Consider the following 26,533-nt stretch of genomic DNA (forward strand, 5'->3'; position numbering starts at 1 on the left):
GCTCAAGAATTTGCTTTTTATGTGTCAGTATATTTGAAACAATTAATCATCAGTCTGATCAAAGAGAAGAAGAAAAATTAATCCTATACCTCCGTGTTAATAAGCATGCTTTTATTCCATTGGTTTGTCTTTGTTAGGTGTTTCGTAAGCTAATCAATCAATCAATCGATCAATCATTTTATTAATATTAGACTCTATTACTAACGTAAAGAAAAATTATTCGGCCCAAGAAGCTTGGCTTGTTGTGGGCCTTACAACAAAACAAAGCACTAAAACAACCATAAATATTACTCTAAATCAAACAATATATATGAAATAAAGATTAAAGAGAATAAACACTACCATACAGTAAATAAAAAAAAAAGAAAAAGATATAATAATAACGATATATAAGGGAAAAACACAAAAAGGAGAAACACTAGGAAAAGAGAAAACAGAAAAAATAAACGAAGGAGAGAGAAATTACTAAACTGAAAAGACACGACGAATAACTGCCTTTGCAGACAGAAATAACAGGGCATCTGGTGGGATTGAATTCCATAACTGAATTGATTTATAAACAGGAGACCTCTGGGCTTCTGTAGATGAACGTTTGGGCAAAATAAGTCTACGAGAAGAACTACGTAAAAAAGTAGAGTACCTACCTGAGCCTGTCCGTGAAAAAAATTGCTGCAGAGGAGGTGGAAGTGTACCTAGAAAAGCAGAATGCGCTAAATAAAGATTACTTTTACCCACAATACGATCCAGCGGAGCTATCCGAGTATCATTATAAAGATCAGAGGAAGGGTAAAGCCGGGGGAAAAGAAAAGTAGCCTTCACTGCCCTGTTTTGGGCTCTTTGAAGTGAGCAGAGAAGAGATTTATTAGTATTACCCCAGACAGAGCAGCAATAAGAAAGGTAAGGAAAAATAAAAGCATAACAAAGAGAAAGCATAATACCTGGGGAAAGAAATGAGTTAACCCGGTGCAACATTGAAGACTGGCGGAAGATGAGGGAACGGGTGTGAGTTATATGAGGTTTAAAAGAGAGAAAACAGTCAAGATACACACCTAGAAATTTCACCATAGCAGCTTGCGGTATAACATCATTCCCATAAGTCAGGATGATTGGCTCCCTTACGTCTCTCATACGAATAAGGGGTCCTGAAGTGTACAATGGCACTTTTTTGGCTGTTGAGAGTCATACCATTTGACCAGCACCAATCTTTTACTTTATCAAGAAGACCTTGAGCTAGGGAAGTGGCAGATGGCAAGTCCACTGCATCAATGAAAAAGTTACTGTCATTAGCAAAAAGAATAGGGTGCACAAGGGGATGAAGACCATCAACAAGATCATTAATGTAAATTAAAAACAGAAGTGGTCCAAGCACAGAGCCCTGTGGGACACCCTTCAATATAGGCAAAGTAGTGGAAGAATTACCATTAACTGAAACATACTGAGACCTTCCCGACAGATAAGACCTCAAGCATTCTTTAAGAAGCTGAAAAAGACCCGTGTTGTGGCGTCGCGTGACATGCGAAGGAGGTGGCCGTGCCAAAGAACAGTACGCTGGGCGAGCTGCGTCTAGAAAGGAATTTGTGTCGTACGTAACAGGAGGGTCTGGTTGCTAACGAAGTCAGTCCAGTAAAGTGGACTATTATGTGAACTATTAGAGTTCCTTTTCACCTCCTATGACAGTCTCAAAAATTTCATTCGTTTGATTTAGATACGTATTATGTCGAAATAGTTCATGCTATGAAAGTTGCGGCTTCCGTTGCGGTTCCTGTTATTACAGTCTGTAAAAATACATAAAAAAAGGGATGGTCTGTTATACCTGGGTTGGCTGAAGCAAAAGAGAAACATCGGCTATGGTATCATATTTGGGATCAATGTGACCGACCGAGAAATGGCCCCCTTTTCCAGATAGTTAAATCAACAAAAAAGAAATATATAAAATTGGCGGCAACATGGAAAAACAAAAATTATTATATCATCACATTTTACATATTATATCAACAATTAGCATTATCACCCAAAATTAGGAATAATCCAAAGTTACTTTATAATGAGGTTAATAGATTAACGCAATCATCAGCTGATTTATCCGACCAAATCTCACTAGAACAATAGTATGGACATTTTACTTCAGTATTTTCGTCCAACCCACCATCAACTGAAGTGAGTTATCGTGAATTGTTATATAAGCATTTTTCTCAGTTGAACCCATGAAAAAACCTAGTTTGTTTTTCTCCATCTTTGGTTTTGATTAAAACTAGATCACTAAACTGTGGGAAGGCCCCAGGTCCAGATATACCTGGTCTAGATGGCACTGTATGGTACTACAAAACTACTAGAACATCTTACGTTATTATTTCAAATAATAGTAATCATCATTATGTCCCTTCTTTGATGGAAAAGATAAAGTACTCGTAGTTTGTATACGCAAGAAGGGCAAGGATCCTTCACATTGTTCATCATATATACCTATAACACTTTGTTCTGTTATTAGTAAATTATTTGAATATATTTTACTCCCATATTTATCAGCAAAATGTGATATGGGGGACCATCAGTTAGGCTTTCGAAGTGATGTAGGGGTTCAAAATGCACACGCAACATTTCTTGAAATATTGGAACGCCATCATTACTTTAAAAAACAACCATTTGTGTGCGGAGTTGATATTTCAAAAGCGTTTGATAGTATGTTGCATAACCATGCTTTTTTATCATTGTTGCGCAGTGGAGTGAACCCATTTATAAGCCAGTGTTTGACGGGTTGGTATGGTAATTCGTCGGTGAGATTTTTTTCAGGAGGGTGACTTTCAGACCGAATTTCTTTACGTCGAACAGCCACACGGTACCTACCCCCATATGTGATTGACGGTATTGACATTAGCCACTTGTCGCATGCTGATGATGTTATGTTATTTTCGGACAATTTAAAATCAATACAGAATGCAATTAACATATTGCATTCATATCTATGGGAGATAGGATTAGAGCTTGAACCTACTAAAACAGAATTCCTAGTGGCAAACAATAACGGTGATTTCAAGCATCATTCAATTAGGGTGGGATCACTTAATATTTTTAATAATGATCATAGGGAGTGCAATCGCGCTGCCTAAATAAAGAACGATGTTGTCACAATGTATTATTAATTTATTATTTTTTTTATTTTAGACCAGGGCACTTCATATCGAAGGAGTTGTCGTAGAAACTTCAAAAAGGGCAAATTTGATTGGAAATTGGAGGGGCTTAATAGTCAAAAGTGATTAGAAGGCAACTAACACCCCTTCCAAGCCCACCATTTCCCCAGACACATCTAATCAATATTTTGAAGTTGTAATTATGTTCGGCGTAGTTGATTTTCTGATAGGTATTATGTTTTTGAAGAGGGCACTCCCCCACAGCCCTTTGAGCCAGGGTTGTATATTTAGCCCTGGGGGCATATAAGATTTTTTTAGAGAGCGTTGTCTTAGAAACTTCAAAACACGCTCATTCGATTAGAAATTCAAAGAGCTAGTGTCCTTTTTGATAGTCGAAAGTGATTTGAGGGTAACTAACCCCTCTCTCACACCCATATTTCCCCCAAACACATCCAATCAAAATTTTGACATAGCCAATTTGTTCAACGCAGTTGAAAGTTCTTGAAGTTAGGTCTTTGAGGATGACAACCCCCCCCCCCCAAAGCCCTCAGGGCAAGGGTTGTAATTTATGCCTTGGGGGCCTATAAGGTTTTTTTTATAGAAAGCGTTGTTGTCGAAAATCCAAAAAGTAATCATTCGATTGGGAATTCAATCAATCAATTAATCAATTTATTCAATTAATAAACACAACAAAATACACCTCAATATAAACTCCCCCGTAAGGCTCTATGGCCAGGAAAAAGCAGGAGAGAAACAAAAATGAAACAAATACAAGTATTTTCAATATAATGCATTGCATTTCAACCTTTCAAAGACTCTACACACACACACACACACAAAAAAAAAAAAAAAGAGAAAAAAAACAACAATAATTAAAGACCCAAACAAAAAGCGATTTTATGATTCCCCCCCCCCCCCAAAAAAAAGGATGTAGGACACTCCAATAAAATAGACCAAAGTCCAAATATATATTTTAAACCAAACCACAAAAAAAAATATTATACAAACTCAAAACCCCTTACAACAAATGTTTCCAACCCAGGCTAGTGTCACCCCCCCCCCCCGCCAAATAATAATAATAAAAATTAACAAAAATATATTTAAACATGAAAAATCAAGACATTAAACATTTTTTTAAAATTCTTTTAAAAGCTCCAAACGAGTGACATTCTTTAGCTGACTCAGGTAGGCTATTCCAAACGATATGACAAGCAGTTAATGGATTAAAGTCAGACCTCACCGATGGAGTAAATAAAATATTAATATTCCTTGAATTACAAAGATGATGCAAAGGCCTATCAGTGACGAAAGAAGGAGTAGTTTGAAGGGCTGTGGGAACATCACAATGAATTTGATGAAAAGTGAAAGACGCGCACGAAAGAGTGTAGAGAGACAGTAAATCAAGTAATGGCTAGTTTGGTTGGATGTAGAACAATTTGTTTCCCGTATAAGCATTCTTACCTTATTACATAACTTAGAAAGTGGTTTTAAAAAAGAAGAGAAAGTTGACATTCATACTATAGGGCAATAAGGGTAGTAAGATTGAATTAAGCATCGGAACAGGAATTTTAAAACTGATCCAGGAAAAATATGTTTTAGCTTCCTCAAAATTCCAAGACTCCTTGAGATCTTCATATTAGTTAGTCCAATATGATGCTTGAATGAAAGGTTTTTATCGAGTAGAATACCGAGAAATCGGACATATCGTTCCTTAGGTCTACTGAGAGAGCCCCTTGAAAGCTGGATTTTAGATAAGTCAGGGCACGCCAGAGAAATACGGTAAAAAATTAAAAACTTGACTTAGAAACATTTAGGGCATGGAATTTTGCATAAAACCAAAGAATGACTCTCTCAAAAAGTTCAAATAATTTGGGAAGCATCTCAGACTCAGTTCCTACTACAGTACCAATGGTACTGTCATCAGCGAAAGCAACGAGAGTGTCCACATCCTAAGAAAACGATGGGTTTTTTTAGCATTGAAAGATTCAGGATGACATAGGTGACAGCAAACTGTAGGCTTTTGATTCATAACTGCAACTATAAGGTCAGTAACATAGATCAAAAAAAGAAACGGTCCAAGAACAGAATCTTGAGGAACACCATACTCAACTTCAGACTAAAAATGGGAAAGGGAATCTACAGAGACAGTTCTACCTCACAAATAGAAATCAAACCAAGTATGAGCCCCCCCTCTTAAACCATTTTGTGATAGCTTATACAGCATAATCTCATGAGTTAAAGAGTCAAAAGCCTTACGGACATCTAGGAATATAGCTGCAGGAATCAAACCAGAGTCAAGCGCGGTGTGGAGAAAATTTAAAATAGCTACACAAGCATGCTCCGTAGAATGTTTAGCTCGGAAGCCAAACTGAAAATCATGAAAAAATCTTAGCCTCTAGAAAAGCAAGTAGACGGGAAAGCAAGGTCTTTTCAAAAATTTTGCTAAAAACAGACAGCAAAGATATAGGGCGATAATTGGCTGGGTCACTTCTTGGTCCACCTTTATATAAAACAATTACTCTAGCTCGCTTAAGAGAACTGGGGAAAATCCCATTTTCAAAAGAAAGATTTATAAGCTTTGTCAATGGAGAAATAATTGAAGGAAGAAGGAACTTAACTACCATAGTTGGAATACAGTCAGGGCCAGACGACGAAGAACCCTTCAAGCTATTTACAATCCTGGCTACTTTCACATCATGAGCTGGATATAGCACCATCGATCTGAGACAAGGTGAACCAAGATAAGATTTGTAATCTGGTTGTGACTGTGAATGACCTGACTGGAGGAGCAGTGGTTTTCCCAATATTGGCAAAATATGATGTAAATGCTTCTTGAACAGATAGAATACCCTCAACAACCACATTACCAACTACAAGACTTGGAGGGATAGAAGGAGCCGGAGAAGAATGTTTGAAGACGGAATTGATCACTTGCCATCTTTTTCCAATATCTTTCCCACAATCCGACAATTTTTTGGAATAATAAAGGAATTTAGCCTTCCGGCATAAAGAATTGAAAACATTCCTGTAGAGTTTGAATTGCTGAAGACGTGCAACATTCAAAGATTGCTTTGCTGACTTAAAAGCTTTCCAAAGATTATTTTTTCTTCTCCAACTCTTTAGAAGACCAGGGGTCATCCATGGGTTAAGAGGAATAGATCTTTTTGACCTTGAAGTAGAGGAGGACAGAGCACATACGTCACAAATAGACTCCTTTACTGACTCATTAAAGGAATCAAACTTAGAACAAAAATCATTACCGTCACTAAAACTATTCTATGTCTTCTCAGCTTAATGGGATCTAAGGCAGATCAGTTCATTCAAACCAAACCTAAGAGAAGCTGAAGCAGATGCTGGAATGTCCCTATTCAATGTTTTTTCAAGGATAAAATTAGAAAATACAGAAAAATGGTCTGAAATATCACTCACTACAACAGAATTCCAAACTGAATTAAGTGACGAAAAGATGTTATCAATTAATGAGGCTGGTGTTTCAGTTACACGTGCTAGAATACAAGTTGTTGGTAGAACCCCAGCAGTGAGCATATCTGAGAGAAAATCCATCGTAGTAGAGGAAGCCATGTCAATTAGATTTAAGTTAAAGTCTCCTATTATTATAATTTCAAATGGACGTGTGCCTATTAAATCCAAGATCTCGTTAAGAACCTGAAGAAAAGCAGGGAGAGATCCACTGGGAGACCTATAAAAATTACAAATTATCAAAGCCTAATTTTTCTATTTAATTTCAACAAACTGGGATTCGAAAACCCCTTCGTCATACGTTGACAGATCTTTTCAAACGGTATACGGAAAAGTACCCTAAATATGCATTGATAGTCCATCCTTATCCATCTTTCTGCGATTTAGTCTCTGCATATTGTAACCGGGTATATCTAAAAGCATTTCATTGCTAGAATTAAGAAAAGTCTAATACAACCCGATAACATCAGGTCGCCCATAAATAACTATCCGCCTCAACTGATCAATCGAAGAACATAGACCCTGAGTATTGAGTTGGAGGACCGAAAAATGATCATCTCGTCTAGTAGTCCACCTTAAATCAGAAATATACTTACTTTTAATTGATTGGGAAATATTTAGGGAATTTCTTTTAATTTGACCAATGGAATTATTAATGATACTCAAAACATCTAAGGGGTTTCTTTGTAATTGAAGTAAACGCCCATCAAGGGAGCAAAAATCCCCAGAGCCTGAGTTAGAAAAATTCATAAAACTTAAGGAGTCTGTGTAACAAACCTGCGCCGCAACACACACAAAATAAAATAAATAAAAAAATTAACCAAGAGGCTATAAATAACAACAAAATAAATATAAATAAATAAATAAAATCACAATAATCATACCAATAAGTAAGATACATATACATTTTATATTATTGAACAAATTAATAAAAATAATTTCAGATAAATTTAGTGACTTTCTTAAATCATTAATCATAATACTCAGTTCCTGAAATAAAAAAATAAAAAATATATAACGCTAAAGCTCCACTGCATTAATGTACCCATGAGACCAATACAAGTAAAATCATTTTCAAGATAACAAAGGATTAAAATCCCAAACTGACGCAATGACTTGTGAGAACAGGCATGTAACAAAAAAGAATAATTATTGAAATCCATAAATTTCATTGAAGTTAATTGGAACGAAAGTAAATCATTAGACAGATACGCACAAAAAAAAATAAGCAAAAGATAAATAAAATACGCTGAATATATGAATGGCAAGATACAAAACACACACACACACAAAAAAAACTTATTCTTAAGCACAATCAGCTAGATCATAAATTTTTTTAGTGACACTTTTACCGTTAGGCCTTGCTAAAATTTTACCACGATAAGTCCAAACTTATATATGTCCGAATTTGTCCTTTGTAGCATTAAGGACCTCACGTCATCTTTTTGTCAATGCTTCCTATAGGAAAATTCCACTTGAAGCTAACTGGATTTCGCGTTGAAGACTTTTCTTGCTATATCACTATTTACAAATTTAACTAAAACCAGAGGGACTTCTGTCATTTAGAGAGGCATCGGTTAAAGCAGGAGATTTTTTGAATCGGTTGATATTTCTAATATGGGCAACATTAATTTCAGTCAGATTGATTTTAGTTACGAGAACTTGTAGGATCCGGACTGTTGCTTAACACCATGCAAAATTAGCGAATCAAGCAGCACTCCTTGTTCAAATGAATCTAGTTTCATCTCAATTTTCATGATTTTCTCTTCCTGATTTATAATTTGGTTGCGAAGAGTTTTCAGAGATTGTTAAATTTTTTCAAATTTTGGTTGATAATCAAGAGTAATCGCGTCATATATTTGACAAATAATGTCGTGGGATGACTGGCGGAAAGAATCAGCATCCGAAATCCTTTCATTAACCTTCTTGGTCATATTTTGCATTAAGTCTCGCTTAGTTTTTTTTAGCTCAAGCTCCGTAGAAGTGATTTTATCCATCAACGAGGCACATTCTCCTGTATTAGATTCCTTAGTTGTTAATACATTATATGTCTTGGAAAGGGATTTATAAATATCGGGTGAATTTTTCAATTCCTCAAATGCAGCCTTTACACCTGCAGTCTGTTTTGTTGAAGTTCGGCTAACGCTTGGATTATATTCTGCCAAGTTGGCTTCAACAAGACTGTATTCGTCATGTGTCCCATAGCAAAATACCAAATATGATGGCTTTCCTTTGCTATCCTTGGACACTTTTAGTATCTTTACTGGCCAATGACGATAATTTTTGAAGTTAGCTAACGCGATATCAAACTCTTTAAGTGGAGGTATTTCCTATTAAGGAGAGGACAAAAGTAAAAGCAACTTATCTTTATCTAAGTTAAGAACCTTAAGGGAAAATTTAGTTGAAATAATGCTCCAAAGATTCCATAATATATATATCCAAAATAATCTATATAATCCACTAATATCAGTCTATTTCAATACCAATTAGTTTGGCACCAAAGGTGAGCACAGATAAATTCGCTCGCAGTAGGTTTACTCAAGAAAAGTCAATGGCGCAATAAATTTCACCTGTGTCTTAATCCGTTTAGTTGAACAAACCAGTTCTTTATTGTTCAGAGACTATAAAATATCCGTTTTCAAGCTAGGTGTTCACTGAATGAATGCGAGTGGAATACTGAAGCGGCTAGTGCCCTTTCTAATAGTCGAAAGTGATTGGAGGGCAAGTAACCCTCCTCTCACGCCCATCATTTCCCCAAACACATCCAATCAAAATTTTTAGATAACCATATTGTTCAATATAGTTGAAAGGTCCGAAATTATGTCTTTGAGCATGACAACCCCTTCACAGCCTTCAGGGCAAGGGTTGTTATTTATGCCCTGGGGGCATATACGGTTTTATAGAAAGTGTTGTCGTAGAAACTTCAAAAAGGACTCATTCGATTGGAAATTGAAATGGCTAGTGCTCTTTTTAATAGTCGAAAGTGATTGGAGAGCAACTAATTCCCTCTCAGGCCCACCATTTTCCCAAATACATCCAATCAAAATTTTGAGATAGCAATTTTCTTCAACGTAGTTGAAAGTCTAGAAATTAGGTCTTTGAGGATGACAACCCCCTCCCCCAGCCCTTAGGGCAAGGGTTTTAAGTTATTTTGGGGGTATATAAGATTTGTATTGATAGAGATGTTGTAGGGACTTCAAAAGGGCTCATTAGATTGGAAATTCAAAGGGCTAGTGCCTTTTTTAATAGTTAAAAGTGATTAGAGAGCAAATAACGCCCCTCTCACGCCCACCATTTCCCCAAATAAATCCAATCAAAATTTTCAGATAGCCGTTTTGTTTAAGGTAGTTGAAAGTTCTGGAAATTAAGTCTTTGAGGATTACAACCCCTCACAGCTCTCAAGGCACGGGTTGCAATTCATGGTCTTTGGGTATATAAGGTGATTATAGAAAATGTTGATATAGAAACTCAAAAAGGAATAATTCGATTGAAAATTATAAGAGCTAATGCCCTATTTAATAGTCTAAAGTGCCTAGAAGGCTTGACATTTTTATAATCCAGATCGATGGGGGTACAATTTATCACTATTATTTTTTTTGTTTAGGCAAGGGCACTTCGTATCGAAGGAGTTGTCATAAGAACTTCGAAAAGGGCTCGATTGAAAATAAAAATGAAAATAGAAAGGGCTAATGACGTTTTTAATAGTCGAAAGTGATTGGAGAGCAACTAGACCCCCTCCAACGCCCATCCTTCCACTTGCCCATTATGTTTAAAAACTAAATGTTGCCTTAAGATGAAAACAAAATGTAATGTGTTTATGCTAATTCCCAATAAGGCGTCTCAAAAGTATCCCAAGAACGATTGAGGGTATTATGTTTGCACTTTTGGGGCTACTCCTGCTCTTATTCTATTTCAGGTCAGCTAGAGGAGGTATCAAACTAAATTAAACACTACTATTTTTGTCCAGATTTTCAAAAAGATGTATGTTGTTAAAACTTACTGAAAAATTTTCTCCAGCATACAAATAGTTGGCCAAACTATAAAGTCTTAAAAAGAAACGAGAAGATTTAAAGTGTTATTTTCTTTTTCCCTGAAAAGACTATGTCAATATAAATCGAACAGAAAATAATGCAATGAATGTGCATTGCCAGTTTAATATACATATACTGATGTTTAGTTATCAAAATGTTAATATTATCAGATTTATTAAAGCTATAAAAGTAAAAACATTTATGGTTTTTTCAGTAAAGTACAAATTATGTTTTGGCCTTGGGAAGGCATACGGGTTTTGAGCCCTACTCATGTTAATTTCTGCTCGTTTTGAGTTTGCTTCGGTTGTTTATTGTAATTTCTGTTCGTTTTGGGTTTAATTTATTTATCGATGCGTATTTATGGTATTTTCACGCTTGGTGGATTATTTGATTTTATTTTTGCTCAGTTTTGTTTTAATGGAGCTCTTTACTTTTCTTTGAAAAACTTATTTTATGGAAAATAAGTTTTTCGGTGTTTATAGTTGTTTTTAATTAATTCTATTCAATACTTTGGCTTGCCTTTTGGCCAGAGAATTAAAGCTACGCGGGAGTTGGTGTTATCGTCTGTACTGAGAAAACTTAGGGAAACTTATGGCCTGCTAGTCAGGGTTAAAGGTCGTTTTGATAAACAAACACTTGCTATAATTTATAATTCAATGTTTGCACCACATGGTTTTTTCATTGTTCCGTTTTTGAGGTTTTTAAGTAAAAGTGATAAAAAGCGTATCCGCGTGTCTTTTTCATGTTTTGTAAATATTTTCTTAGAAGTCCGCTCTTGTTCAAAAATAGGTATATTATACGAAAATTTGGATATTTGATATTACTATAAAAATGGATCAACAATACGACCGATTTCTTCGACGATCTAGAGAAAATAGAATAAGTTTTCCCCTTAATTGTCTCGTTTAATGGAAAAATAGGTATATTATACGAAAATTTTGAATATTTGATATTACTATAAAAATGGATCAACAATACGACCGATTTCTTAGACGATCTAGAGAAAATAAAATAAGTTTTCCCCTTAATTGTCTCGTTTAATGGAAAAATAGTTTTGTCCGCCATTGTTTTAATAAAACAGCTGTTTTTGCGTTATGTATTATGAGTGTTTATGCGTTTTATGAGTGTTTTTAGTGTTTTTGGTTTATGATCTATCATAAGCTATTTATTATATATTCATGAGTTATTATGAGTATTATGAGCTACTTATTGTCGTCCTTTTCGTTAGAAGTGTAATTTTGTATTTTTCAGTTTTCTTTTCATTTATTTCCTATACTCCTCTATGTACATCCATGTATGTATAGAGGGCATAAATAAATTATTATTATTATTATATTACTTTATTTTTCTTGTCTTATGATTTAGTATCGCTCTTCACTTTTGTCTAAAAATTCCTTTTGGATTATTTTTTTTCTAGTAATTAAAGGTGGCTGTGCGGCGAAGGGTTGAGGATTATCATTGGTGTATGTTGCCTCTCTATTCATAGATATTGAAAATCTTCACATGATTTTGGCTCAAACGAAATGCAACAAGAATTTCTTCCCATTTATAAATTGGAGATCCCTAGCTTGGACTTAGCCTCTTTGTGTCCTGAGTCAGATCTTAACTTGGTTTTGCCCCATGATACCAACATTCTGCAGCTTGGATTTAGATCAGTTTACGCCAATTCAGAATTTTAAGAATTTTGCACCGATTCACGGCTCGGCTTCTTGTTGCATTGAATCAAGGCTTAGCTCGTTTTTACGCTGAGTCAAGGCTTAGATTGTGTTTTGGCATTGCGTCCTCGAAATTCCATTGTTTGGACTTCGCTCGTTTTTTTTTGCGTCAAGAATGGATTAAGGTAGTTTTCGCATCATTATAGGACAAGCTTGTTTTGCACTTTCAGAACTTAGGTTGTTATTGACCTGACTCGGTCTGCAGCTTGAAAGCTGCTTAATTTTGTATCGAACTAGGACTTAACTTCTTTTTCCGTCGAGTAAAGAATTGGCGTTTTTGCCCTGATTTAGGACTCAGATCTTTTTTGCACAGAGTCAGGAATTGGGTCGCTTGGGTAGCGAGTCAGTCCGCAGCTTTGACCGGCTCGTTTTCACAGCAATCAGGATTTAGATTGTGTTTGCTCTGAAATAGTACTTGGTTCATTTAGACGCCCTGTCACCGAAATTACATAAATTGGACTTATTTCATTTTTCCACCGAGCCAGGACTGTGCTAATGGTGCACAGGACTGAACCTAGCTCTCTTTGCACCGTTCCGTTTCTTAGATTGGACATGTTTCATTTTAAAAAGACAATTTAGGTTGCTTTTGAGCTAATCAGAACTTTGGTTGCTTTTTACATTGTCGTCAAAATTCCGCAGGTTTCACTTCGCTCGTTTTTGCACCAAATCAATACTTAGTTTGCGCCTGCTCCGAATCCGTAGCTTGACTAGTTTGGTTTTTATACTGGGTCAGGCAGAAGCTTGTTGTATCACCGAGTGAGGACCGTGGCTGTTTCTGCACTGATTTAGTTGTTAGCAACGATCTGCGTCGTTTTTGCAATTGATCCAAGACTTGGCTTGTTTTTCATGTGCATCAGGATTCAGTTCTTTGCGACTTCACACCACGTTGTGACTTAGCTTGTATTGCACTGAGCCTGGACACCTAGCTCATTTTTGCGCCATGACTTAGTTTGTTTTTTTCATCAAGTACCGACTTAGCTTTTTTTGCACCAAATAAGAACTTACCTTAATCAAACGGTTCGTGGTAACGAGATGTAAGTAAGGAGCAACCCGGCTCAATAGTAACCGAAACTCTAAAAAATGGAATTTTGATACCAATAGATACATCAAAAGAATCAGATTTTAATTCTAATTTCAAATATATAAATTTCATCAAGTTTAGTCTTACCCATTAAAAGTTACGGGCCTGAGAAAATTAGCCTGGTTTTCGAAAAAAAGGGGAAAACACCCCTAAAAGTTATAGAACCTTAATGAAAATTGCACCATCAGATTCAGCGTATCAGAGAACCCTACTGTAGAGTTTTCAAGCTTCTATCTGCAGATATGTGAATCTTTTTACCAGAAGGAAGATCAAGGATGCGTGTTTTTTTTTTTTTTTTTTTTTTTTTTTTTTTTTTTTTTTTAAGGGTTATCGTATTGACCCAGTGGTCCTAGAATATTGTGGGAGGGCTTATTTCAAAAGAAATTAAAAGTTCTAGTGCCCTTTTTAAATGACCAAAAAATGGAAGGCAACTAGGCCCCCTCCCACGCTCATTTTTCCCCAAAGTTATCCGATGAAAATTTAGACTCTTCTCACAACTCTGTTTCTCAAAACAATATAAAACTTTAGTTTAGAGAGCAGAGATGTTGAGGAGGGGAAAGCCCCTTTCATATACGGAATAAGGGCGATTTGTAAGTAAGGGTGAACCCCCTCATATACGTAAAAGTTTCTGTTCGTTTAAGTTTTAATGTTGCTCCTTACTTTCAGTTGAAAAAACTTGTTTTTTTTTTATTATTTAAATCTACACTGAATTCAGCCTTAGTTCAGTTTTGCATCGTAACTGTTTTGCTTTTGCATATATTCATCGATATTTGGTAGTTTTGACTAAGCTTGTTTTTGCACCAAATAAGGACTTCATCGAGTTATGATTTGACTCGTTTTTACAGGGAGTCACTTTGCAGCTTGGAATTAGCGCATTTTCACAAAAAGTGAGGGTGCAGCTCGATTTTACTTTGAGTTAGGGCCTAGCTCGCGTTTGGACTGGGCTAGGCTTAAGACTTTGCCTTGCTCTTGCACCAAATTAATCCGAAGCTCGAACTTCAGTCATTTTCGCCCTGGGTTACGACTTAGCTTGCTTTGGCATTGCTTCACTAAAACTTCACAGCTTGAGCTATTCTCGTTTTTGCACCGAGTTAGGACTTGACTTCTGTTTTCTCTGAGCTATCCAAATGCTTGCAGTTTCCAGGTTTTTTTTTCTGACTGACAATTTTGCTCGTTTTGTTCTGAAACAAGAGTACGTGTGTAGTAAAATTATTCCAATACGGGTCCAAGTCTGAGTTGATGGTAGATAACCTGGTCTTTCTTTGACCGCTGCCTTACTTCCTTGACGACGACAGCTGATTCAAAATCGAGTTGTCAGTCGCTTTAATACCTGGCCGACCACCGGAGGCATCTGTATTTGATGACATTTCTTCTGAATTGATGACATTTGAAATGGGTGGCCGGTTTCTATTTCTACTGTGCATGGTGTCCTTGCTGACTTTTTCGGATTACCTGTGAACTTCAGAACATACCGACAATACTGCCAGGTTTTGCAGGCACAGAGCAGTACAGATACCATCGCTATGTCAAATTCTCAGAATTCTGTCTTTAAAGTAGCTTGGTATTTATTCCTTTGGGGTTTCTTCAGATGGAGAAAAATAGCCCAAGCTGAGGAAATACGAGCTTAGACGTAATCTCCTGTAATGTATCAGAGAGCTTATGTGTTTGAAAGTGCTAAATCTTCGGTGGGATCTCCATTGAGCAGGATGGGTGCGTCTCACATACCACTTGCCCTCGCTGTTTGTTTTTTTGCTGATGGATACTGAAGAATTTTTCCTAAATGAATAGGTCATCAGGCGTGCCTAGACTGTTCCTCCTGGACCAACTTGACAAGTAGGTTAATACTGTTGACAGAATTTAAATCGTCTACTGACAGGGAAAGGTTAATCATATTTTGTAATGCAACAATAACAATGAACATCCAGTCTGTTACAAAGTGAAACAATGACTGGTACAGGATGCAATACTGAGCTAAATATTGTAAAGTGAGGACGACTTGTCAGATACTCTGTTCTTTCTCATTGCGCTCAATATGACACCTTGCATGACCAAGTCATAAGCAGTAATAAAGTCAATGAGTGCCTTGATGACATGTCGATGGTGTTTACATCGGTGCTTCAGAATTTATCTTCAGCTGAATATTTGATCAGAGCAACCCATCTTCGATTTGAAGCCTTTCTGGCTAGGTTTTGTTCTACTGTCACAGGCATAGATGAATCTATTGACCAGCATAGTGGTGGAGATTTTTGGTATATAAATGTGCTTCAGAATTTGTCTTCGGCGGAATATCTGATCAGAGTAACCCATCTTCGATCTAAAGCCTTCCTGGTTAGGTCTTGTCCTACTGTCACAGGCGTAGAAGACACTATTGATCGGCATAGTGGTGGAGATTTTTGGTATATCAATGTGCTTCAGAATTTTTCTTGATCTGAATATCAGAGCAACCCATCTTTGATCTGAAGCCATCCTGACTAGGTCTTTTTCTACTGTCACAGGCATAGAGGAATCTATTGATTAGCATAGCGGTGGAAGTTTTTTGAGCTATATCAATGAAGGAAGTTCCTCTGTAATGTATGCGCCCTACCTTATCTCCTTTTAAAACATCGGAATGAGGGTGGACCGCCTCCAGTCCAGTGGTACATTCCTTTTTATCCTGAAATTCGTATTTTATCCGTTTGAATTTCCGGATGGCTAAGAGAGGAAGAATTTAGTTCATTTTAGGTGTTACTGAGTTTTCATCTGATGACTTGGTGGCCTTAAGGAGTCATAGGATTGCGCTAATCACACCGATCATTCGGGAATCTATGTTCCCTTCCTAATAGGCTTCCGAATGGCTGGACTGTTAGATGGTGGAAAATAGACTGAAGGTGATTCATCATGGACCCGGGGGGGGGGCTGATGGCTTAGCAGACCTTTTGAAAGGAGGTCTGCCAATCCAGTCCTTGCCGCCTCGTTGGCGATGACTTCTCATCTGAGTCTGTCAGTGCGGGGTGCTTTTTCCTTCTGGCTTCGCTAAGTAGTGAATGCCGTTTCTGAATATCCTTTCTCACTCTGGTCATTTCCATTTCTGTTGCTACGCCGTCCCAGAACTTTTGCTTTTCCACTTTCGCCAACAAATGATACTTTTTGTGAAGTATCCTATGAACTGGCGGTTTCGTGTCCATCGTAGATTGTTTTGTTATTGGTGAAGTTGGTCTTTGGAGAGATCCATTTCTGGGCTTATGATCTGAGGTATTCAAAATTTCTTTTGCTGTGGAACCAACCATTTTTTTAAAGCAAGACTAACAACACTTACCCATCTGGTATGGTGCTCTATCATCGTCAAGGTCAGCCAAGTCAGCAAACAGTTTGTTTGGGCCAAGGTAAAGGACGTGGCAGAATCCCGGGTCACGCTGTCGAATTTCTATATGATGAATGGGGACGGAAACAGGGCCTTTCATTACTGTGGGGAACCATAGCCTTCCCAAACCGGCAGAGAAGAACCGGCTTCCCAAACCATCTCCATCTTGTATACCCAATCTGACGTCAGTGAGTTTCAGTAGTTGAGGGAGTTCCAGGGCTCTTTTGCTGGAGTCGATGTGGAAGTCAATGACAGTAATATATCTGTTAAAGTACCATTGTTGAATTATTTGAATAAAAGAAACAGAGTTGAATAGCCTAGAGCCGTGTATCACGGTGAAAGGATTTTCCTTCAATTACGACAATGCTTTACTGTCATCTGTATCACTGGATTTTTTTTTTTTTTTAACAGGAAGGGACATCTTCACCGCAAAAAGAAGCCTGTTGAATTAATTAGATATTCAGGGTACCTTTCTTACTGGAAGCGAATTTGAAGCAACCTTTAATGTTATTAATTAGTTTAATTCTAGTCCTTAATTTTTATAGCCAACCATGTGTTGACTTGCTTTGTTCAAAGTACCCTCAAATGAAAAAGATAATAGCTGATGTAAAGCGGCTGTCAATTTTAAATCCTAATCTACTTTATTTTTTCTGAGTAATTAAAGACTAAGTAGTTTCTTCAGCAAGTGTTTGTTGTTCTCATTTAAGCGTATTTTTCGTTGAATATCTGGCATTTGTATTTAATGACTTTTAAAGTATTGTTTACTACACTGCATAGGACTTAGCTTGCTATTTCACCGAAATAGGACGTTTTTGTGCTAATGGGTAGCAGGCTAAATTTATACCTTAGTTTATACATATTTGAAATTCGTGTGATTGCGTTTTTCTAAGATGAACATGTCTAATTTTTCTACTGAAATTTATTTTTGAAGAAATTATAAATTGTATTATTTTGGGCTGTAAGTGTGATATTTGAAAATTGGCAATCGTTTCTATGCTTTTTTTGGAGTGTATAGATTTTCTCAGTTCTTTTTTTTATTTATTTTAGGTGAGCTCGCTTGAAGAACACACAATTTTCATTGATGATTGCATACCAGATCCCCCTAGATTTGAAGATTTTCAAGAACCATTAGAAGTTTCTTCTGGACCCAAAAGTTTAAAAACTGAACTTGATATTCTTCAAGAAAGCATCTCCTGTTGCAGCTCAGACATAAACAACGATCGTGGACATGTTTGTGATGTACATCCTAAGGAAGAAATTACGGTGGCTTCTGCTCCAGTTTTAGATGAAGGATTTTCGGAATTTAGCCAGAGTCCTAGGCTTTCAGTGCCACTGCAACCCTGCGTAGAAAAATCAGATATATTCCAAGTACTAATATCGGAAGGCATAACAGTTTTATCAGAGTGGAATAAACGATCACAATCTTCAAAAGAGGAGCATAGTACTCACCTGACTCTGTTTCAAAAAGTTGATGAAATAGCGACACAATTTGTTTATAGTCAGTCAAATATAGAGAGACATGATTTGTTTAAATTAATACAAATGTATAAACAAAGTCGAACTATTCTAACAGCGACATTAACCGAGTATAGTATGGTGCAAAGCAACATTGAAAATTGTCGACAATCAATTTGGTTGGTTAAAAAAATGAATGTCGTAGAAGAAGGGGCGTGTCTTGATGGAAATATTGTACGAAGCACACTTGCGTATCCTTTAGCAGAGTATGACTTGGCCAAAGAAAAAGAATTAAAATCTTTGCTTAGAAAAGCGCAAGAAATAGTCAAGGAAAAAATATCAATACAGCAAAATGCGTGTGAATTATTAAGGGTTAAAATTGAACACTATTTCAACAGTGTTGTTGGAAGCATTGGTGAGATTCCTGGTGCAGTTGAGGAGTTAAAACTGTGCATAAGTGTTATTTTCTCTTTTCTTCGGCATTTGATGAGTGATCAACATTTTGTCGGGACATTACGCCATTGGCTATCGCAACTCATTTCAATTTTAATTGAAGCAGATGGTGATCGACATTATATATTCATCTTAAATCATCTACTAAGATGCCCACCGGGTATTGCCAAGTGGGCATCAAACTTCTTACAGATCCCAAAATTCAAAGATGATTTGTCTTTTGAAGAAAATATTCTTTTTCTTGCTACTCTGTATTCGCCAATCGCTCATAGAGACCTGTTTTTAGACGACCTGAGAAAAACACTGGAAGCTAGTAAACAAGATAATTGGACATTTCTTGATTCTGAAGGTGAAGAGGATGAAAATGACTCAAAAACTATGTTTACAATACCTGCAAATGATCTGTCTTTGTTTACAGATCAAGTTGATATTCATAGCATGACTTATTTTTTGTTTTGTCGTAAGGAATCACAACTCAGTGTGGATAAAGTTGGAGAAGTTTTCAAAAGGACAGAATCTCTTCTTAAAGTTTTTAGGAGTGGGCTGTCAATGTATTGTTCAGAAAGGTATAGACGTTTCTCCAAAAAAGTCTTAAGAATACTTAAAGTGAGTCTGCAGTCTTTGACAGACTTTTGGCAAGAGTTTCTATCTACAAGTCAGGCTTCTTCCGCTCTGTTTTCGGCGCAGCTGCAGGTATTTCTTCTTTTATTCAGGTCTGTAAATTGGGACACTGATTCAGTAAGGTATATTGCTTTTTAATCCGTCCAAGTTTTAGTAATCTCCATGGCCATAAATGCGCACACATTTGACCCTTGGGGGATGGGGGTAATAAAAACTTCCCGTGGGTAGTTAAATTGCCTATAATTTTCCGGGAAGTGTGGTGGTAATCTCTCTCCATCCCTTGTGTATGTATATCAAACGGCAGAGAACTCCCCGTGAAGAGACCTATTGTTGCTATGGTTGTACAAAAAAAGCAAGTTACTTCAAGCCTAACATTAAAAAAATAAATTGTTTCGAGGGCTTGTTTTCACATAATTGAAATTAAACAGGACAAAACTTTCAGCCAGTAGTGTTTGTCCCTTCTGTTCATATTTTTTTTTGGAGCAAAACTGTGCAAGTCTTAGTGTACTGTGATTCGAATTTTAAAATCAACAACTTTCAATCATTAGTTTAAATTTCATGATAATAGTTACGAAAATCTAACAAAAGTAAGTTTAATAACAATATATGCATAAAAAGAATTTTGTTTTTCTGATAATTCTAAATATATATAACTTAAGCTTTAAAGTTGCCCTTTAAAAAGCTGCACGTCTGAGGAAATGGACCTAATTGTCAAAACAATGGGGGGGGACTCTCCGAAAAGGGGACGGTTTGATAAAAATTACACCCTTAAATTCAGCATATCTAACCACACTACTGCAGAGGTTTCAAGCACCTATCTACAGAAATGGAAAATGTTGTAGTATTTTTCTTTCTTAGAAGTATATTAGCAAATGGGTGCTTGTTTGTTTGTTGTTTCCCTTCCTAGGTGGAACCCTTTCAAACCAATACATTCTACAATATTTGGCGAGGGCCCATTTGAATAGAAATTGAAAATTCTAATGTCCATTTTAAGTAGCTTAGCCAAAGAGATTGTGCCACAGCAGAGTGGCTTTTTTGCCATTTTGTGGTGCAAATTAATTATTTTTTTCAGGGAGGATCAAAACGCTATCGAGTGAAAATTCTGAGATAGCGAATTTATTTGAAATTATCAGAGGAAAATATATGTAGCTTCCTAGTCTAAGAGGCAGAAATGCCTCGCAATGGCGCATTTCTTCCTTACTATGCATGTAGTCCATACAAAACAAACGGTTAATTTATACAATCATTTGAAAGTTTGTGCTTTTGTTGATTTACGCCGCGTTTTGCAAACCAATCAAGGTCCGCGCTAAACGGATATTTTTATGTTTTTGATAACGTATACTTCTCCTCGACAGAAATTCATCTCTTTTGAATAGATATCAATTTCCTGTGCTTGTAAAGGTATGACTTACTTGACTTAAGGCTCCTGCTGATGGTCCAGCGTAGAGAGAGATGTGACTCTTTGCCTCCATTCCGAACGGTCCTGTGCAAGCGTGACTGCTTCTTGGAGATCAGCACCGATCATGGAGAAGTACTGGGTAAGGTTGTCCCTCCATCTGAACCGGGGTCTTCTGCGGGGGCACTTCCAGCCATGTTGAGGTGGATCAATATTGAAAAGTATGCTGGTGGGTGCTTCTTCTGGCATGCGACTTAGGTGGAAAACCACCGTAGAGTTCTTATAGCAAGCTGACGAGAGTTGGGGGTCTGATCCGTTAGTGTCAGCAGTCGGGTGTTTGAGACGAAGTCGTACCACTTATGGTTATGGCAAAAGAAGAAATCAATGCTAGAAAAGGTGCCCCTGAGCACCTTTATGACTTCCTGCCGCTGCAAGTAATATTTGAGCTATGGATGTATATAGTGAACGTAATTTAATCGTTTATTGTTGAAGTATTGTTTTCGTGTCCTTTTTTCTTTTTTCTCAACCATGTTGTTGTTTTCTGGCGGGCTAAAATAAACTATCCATCTATCTTCTATTTTACCCCTGATCAAAATAATTTTAATCTTCGCAATATGACAAATCATGTTCAAGTTCCGTTTACTCCTTGTATAAGGTCATATTTTAATCCTCTAATGACGTGTCATATTTTTTTGAATAAGTTGCCTGAATCAGCTCGAGGGTGCCACTCATTCGGTTCGTTTAAAAAAAAATTGTTGAAAACTCTTTGGCTTCTTAGAAGTTATTTTTATCCGTGTTTTTATTTTTTATTTTTTTATTATTTTTTTGAAGTCTATTTAATTTACTTAATTAATTTAGTCTATTTATTCTATTTTTTTTTCTATAGTTTTTATTTTATGTATATATTTTTTTCTTCTCCTTTTGCTCTTCTGTCTGTGAGTAAGTGATTATTTTAAATTTTCTTTTGTTTTTCATCTCTGAGTAACTAACTCATTTGTCTTCCCCCTTCTTTACAGGCCAGTGAGCTTTTGGGGGAACAGTAACATGTATTATTGTATGTGTATTTAATGAAGAATAAATCTTATCATAGGCAGCGCAATTGTGCTGCCTAACTAAAGAATGATGTTGGCACAATGTATTATTTTTTTTTTTTTTTGGTTTTTCCATACCTGGGCACTTCGTATCGAATGAGTTGTCTTTGAAACTATAAAAAGGGGTCAGTCGTTTTGACATTGGTGGGGCTAGTGGCCTCTGTAATAGTCGAAAGTAACTGACGGGTAAATCGCCTCCCCCCCCACTCCAATCCTTCCGCCTAACACAACCAATCAAAAATTTGTGATAGCCATTTTGTCCAGCGTAGTTGATTTCCAGATAGAAAATATGTTTTGAGGAGGTGACTCCCCCACAACCCTCAGGGCAAGGGTTTTAAGTTATGTCTTAAAACCCTTGTTATAACCCTTGTTATATTTTTTTTAAGTTATGCCCTTAAAAAAAATATCAGAAGCTTAAGCAAATTGTTGATTTCCCTACTACAAAAGGTGGAACCAGTTTGGATGTTATTTGCACTAGCCTTAAAACCCTCTACAATATTCCAACTACTGCTAGTCCAGGCACAAAGTCCAGATCTCCTTAAAATGACCGGTTTTCAGGAGTTATAAAGTTACGCCCGGTTGACCACCCACTTGGGAGAAAAGGAGGAGGAGTAATGATTTTCGCAAAGGATTGCCTATCTCCTACCCTTATCCATGTACCAGGTCTAGGTGATTGCGATAAAATCATTTGGATATCTACAAAGCCCAAATGCCTGTCGAAGCCTTACACTAATTTAATAATTTGCTCTTTTTATTTTTCACCCGGACAGAATGCTTGTTTTTCGCATAATTTTTCATGACAGGCTACAAGCAAGTCTCGACTTTGCGACAACGAACTATCCAAATGCCGGCATCTTTATAGCAGGAGACGCAAAGGGACCAAGTTTAATTATCTATGCAGAGATCAGAAACTACAACAAATTGTTAATTTCCGTACTACCAAAGGTAGAACCAGTCTGGATGCTATCGGCACCAACCGTAAAATCTTCTACAGTATTCAAAATACCCTTCCACCCCTCGGTGGTAGCTATCATTTCATGCCACTTTTGAAACCACTGCTAGTTTTCAAAACAAATTGCTGAATTTCTGAATTTTCGTACCGCACAATAACAAGTCAGGGTCTTTTTTATTTTGGATCTTGGATTACGTCCGAGAGTTGGAATGATGTATTGTCGTGTGTAAATCTTAATTCAGAGGTTAGTTTGTTTCAAAATAAAATAATGACAAATTACCGAAATTGTTTCCCAGAGGTTACTAAGAAGGTATGTTACTCGGAAAAACCATATGTTAATTAAAAAATAAAAGGACTAATACATTTGAAACTGAAACTTTGTCGCCTCGGAAGGAAATAGGAAGCCCAATCCCTCCGTAAACAAATTAAGAGAGAAATACGTCGTGCAGCTTTGCGTTATGGTAAGAATAAAATAAATTACTTAAAACAGAGCAAACCTCAGCAATGGTTTAAGAAAGTGAAAGAAATAGGGGGTTGCTCATTCAAGAACCTTGATTTTCTTCTGGATGAACTGCCTGAACAAACAGCCAATGAGCTCAATAAACACCTAGCTAGCATTGTGCAAACGTTCCCCCCCTCTCTCGGAAAACCAGCTAATCCCTGAAACTCCAAAAGATAAAATCCCGGAAATTTCAGCGAAGAAGATAATAGAAAAATACAGAAACTGAAACAACTAGTATTTATCCCATTGATATCCCAATTGATCTAATAAAAGCATTCCCTGATAAACCATCAAGATCCCTTGTTAGTAATTTTAATGATATTAGTAATTCCGGGTGTTACCCGTCGTGTTGAAAGCTGGGCTATATTACTCCAATCCAAAAGAAGGGAGGCGTGAACGATTTTACTGGAGTTCGACCAATCACCTTAACCCCAGTTGTTTCAAATATGTGCGAAGGTTGCTTAGCTAATTGGTCAAAGGCATAGATTCTTGAACTTATTCATTTACAACAATTAGGAAACCTGAAAGAGATATTTACTTCACACTATCTTGTTAGTCTTCTTGACACCATTCTTAAGAACCTTGAAAACTCTGATACTTGATTGAATCTTTTATTAATTGATCTCCAGAAACCGTTCGACCTAATTGACCACAATATCCTCTTAAATAAACTGCTGATGGTCTTTCAAGTAAGTTCCTTTCTAGTTCCAATTGTTGCCTCCTTTTTAACAAAACGTTTTGAAGTGCTTAAATGCATGATAGCTTAATTTAGCCCCCTTCCTATATGTTGTAGGGTCCCTTGAAAAACCCTAAAAGGTTCCGTTATGCTTCTTATAATGGTTAATAGCCCCATGAATGATCATACAGATTAAGAGAAGTATGTGGACAATCTGTCTGCACTTGAGGTTTGTTAACGAAATATTAAAAGCTCAATTATGACATTACTTGACGATGTCACCCAGGAGGCTTATTTGCCGAAGATGAAAGTTAATGCTAATAAATCGTCAGTTATGACAGCAAATTTTTTTATAAATCACCCCCTTCTTTCACAAACCCCATTCCTCCCAAAATATCCGTCACATGCATTAAACTACTTGGGGTGACAATAACTGCTGACTTGAAGTGGGATGCCCATGTTCAAAATATCCAAAAATAAGCTTTCCCTTCGGTTTTCCTTCTAAAATGTTTGTCAAATTTTCTTGCCCCCCTAAGGATCTTCTCCAACTTTATTGTTCCTTTATTCGGCCAATACTGGAGTTTGCTTGTACAGTATGGCATTTTGGTCTTTCTTCGGAGCATATTTATAAGATTGAAAATGTCCAAAAACGAGCAGTTAGAATCATAAATGGTGAAGGGAAGGTTCCATATCATTATCTTCTAGGTAAGTTCAAGCTCACCACGTTGGCCGAGAGAAGGAACCTCCTATGCCTTCGTTTCGGTACCAAGACCCTGTCTGTTCCTCGATTACGTTCTATCATCCCCGAGCCCTACCTTCCCGCCCGCAACAGACCGTCCCGTACAAAGTCCCAAAAAGTCCCCAAACTGACTCCCATCCCCCCTAAACATGAAAGATACCGCAAGAGTTTTGTTCCGAGTATTGTTGAGTTATACAATAGCCAGAGAAATTAGTCTTTAATTTTGTTGTCATCTATTTATATTTTTTTCTCTTTTTGACTTTTTAACTAAATTTTTGACTCACCATATTTTTTTATTTATTTTCATTAATTTTATTGTTCTCTATTGACTTTTTAATTAATTTTATATGTTTTTATTTTTGACTTTTTAATTAAGTGTTGACCTTTTTCATATATATTTTTTTTTTTTACAATGAATTATGTATATATATATAATATGTATATATATATATATATATATATGTATGTATGTATAAATTTATTTCCCATCATAAATGTAAAATACAACACTGATGGAGTATAAAGAAAGAAAATGGAAAAAAAAAAAAAAACAAATAAATTCTGACAAATACAAAAAAAACCAAAAAATAGCAAAACAGAAAAGAAAAAAAAAAAAAAAAAAAAAAATACAAATAGGGGCAAATATAAAAAAATCAATCAATAAATAAATTTATGTCCCGAAAAACACACATGATGTAAAATCGGAGTAAAAATTTAGACGGTAACAAATTACATAAAGGCACTAAACAAGGTATTCGTCGGATCCAGCGACTTCTCAAATCGCAGTCTCCGTTCCGCGATTGCTTTAAAAGGATCTGTGACTCCATATACAGAAACCAGGCACCGGTTTCTGGCTCAAAGAGGTATGCCAAGGAGGAACTTGGCATACCGAAAAAAACAACGTTCGTAGCGTCTTCTTATCCGAGATAGTTAATATACTCCAAAAGGGTGAAAAAGCAAGCAAAAGGGGCATAGCAAATGCATTGTAAATTTTTGATAATATACTTCTTTTGTATCGAGCTTTACAGGGAACAAGCATACCATATGTCTTACGAAGCTTCGAACCAACAAATTCTAGCAAAAGCGATCGGGTATGCCTCAGATCACTCCCAATCGGAAGTCCAAGGTAACTGATACTTGGCGATAGAGGTATCGGATGACCATCTAGACAAACATTATTCGGGGAGGGCCGGTTACGCGATTTACCAAATGCGACAACCTCACTCTTCTCAGCATTAAACTTCAATCCGATTTTCCTATACTCAATACATAAAATATCAAAATTTTCCTCTATACCCGAGACAGTCCTGCTGAGATTCAATATATCGTCAGCGTAGTTCAGAAGCGACATATCAAGGCCTCGGTAGATAAATGTCGTGCGAACTTTCTTCTGGGCCTCCAGGACACTGTTATTATATAGTGGGGTGAAGATACACCCCCTGCCTAATACCTTTCCATACACGTATTACACACTTCGAAATTGCAAAACCATCTCGTGTCGGCACTTTAATAACAACATACAGTTTGCTGTACATATTCCTGTAAACACGTAAAATTGAGCGATCAAGACCACGATCCTCAGCGCTGATTAAAAGCTGAGGATGAATTCCCGAGTCAAACGCACGCGAAACGTCGTGACCGGCCATAAGAAGAATATCGTCTTTCTCTTCAACATCAACTAAAACATTAGCAATAACTCTCTGTACATGTTCACGACTGTAACCATTTTTAAAACCGAACTGATTTTCTGGTGTCGAACAGACTTCTGTTATCTCATCAATAACTATCAGCTCTAGCAATTTACACATTACCGAGGAAACCGTGATTGGCCGATATGAACTGCATTTACTTTTATCCTTTCCTTTCTTCACCA

General features: G+C 36.6%; 1 protein-coding gene across 3 annotated transcripts in view; it reads left to right on the plus strand.

Moving 5' to 3' along the window:
- Positions 1-19,998, plus strand: part of LOC148940710 (ectopic P granules protein 5 homolog) — a 49,928-nt gene extending 29,930 nt beyond the window's left edge. For all 3 annotated transcript variants that reach the window (XM_089104880.1, XM_089104881.1, XM_089104882.1), the window contains one exon: positions 17,823-19,998. In XM_089104880.1, coding sequence (XP_088961006.1) covers positions 17,823-19,442 — 1,620 coding nt within the window. In that variant the 3' untranslated portion in view covers positions 19,443-19,998. The remainder of the gene's footprint in view (positions 1-17,822) is intronic.
- The last annotated feature ends 6,535 nt before the right edge of the window (positions 19,999-26,533 follow it).

The sequence above is a fragment of the Artemia sp. Qi Xiang Cuo genome, chromosome 19 (assembly GCF_049724085.1).
Source record: "Artemia sp. Qi Xiang Cuo chromosome 19, ASM4972408v1, whole genome shotgun sequence".
Taxonomy (NCBI): Eukaryota; Metazoa; Arthropoda; class Branchiopoda; order Anostraca; family Artemiidae; genus Artemia; species Artemia sp. Qi Xiang Cuo.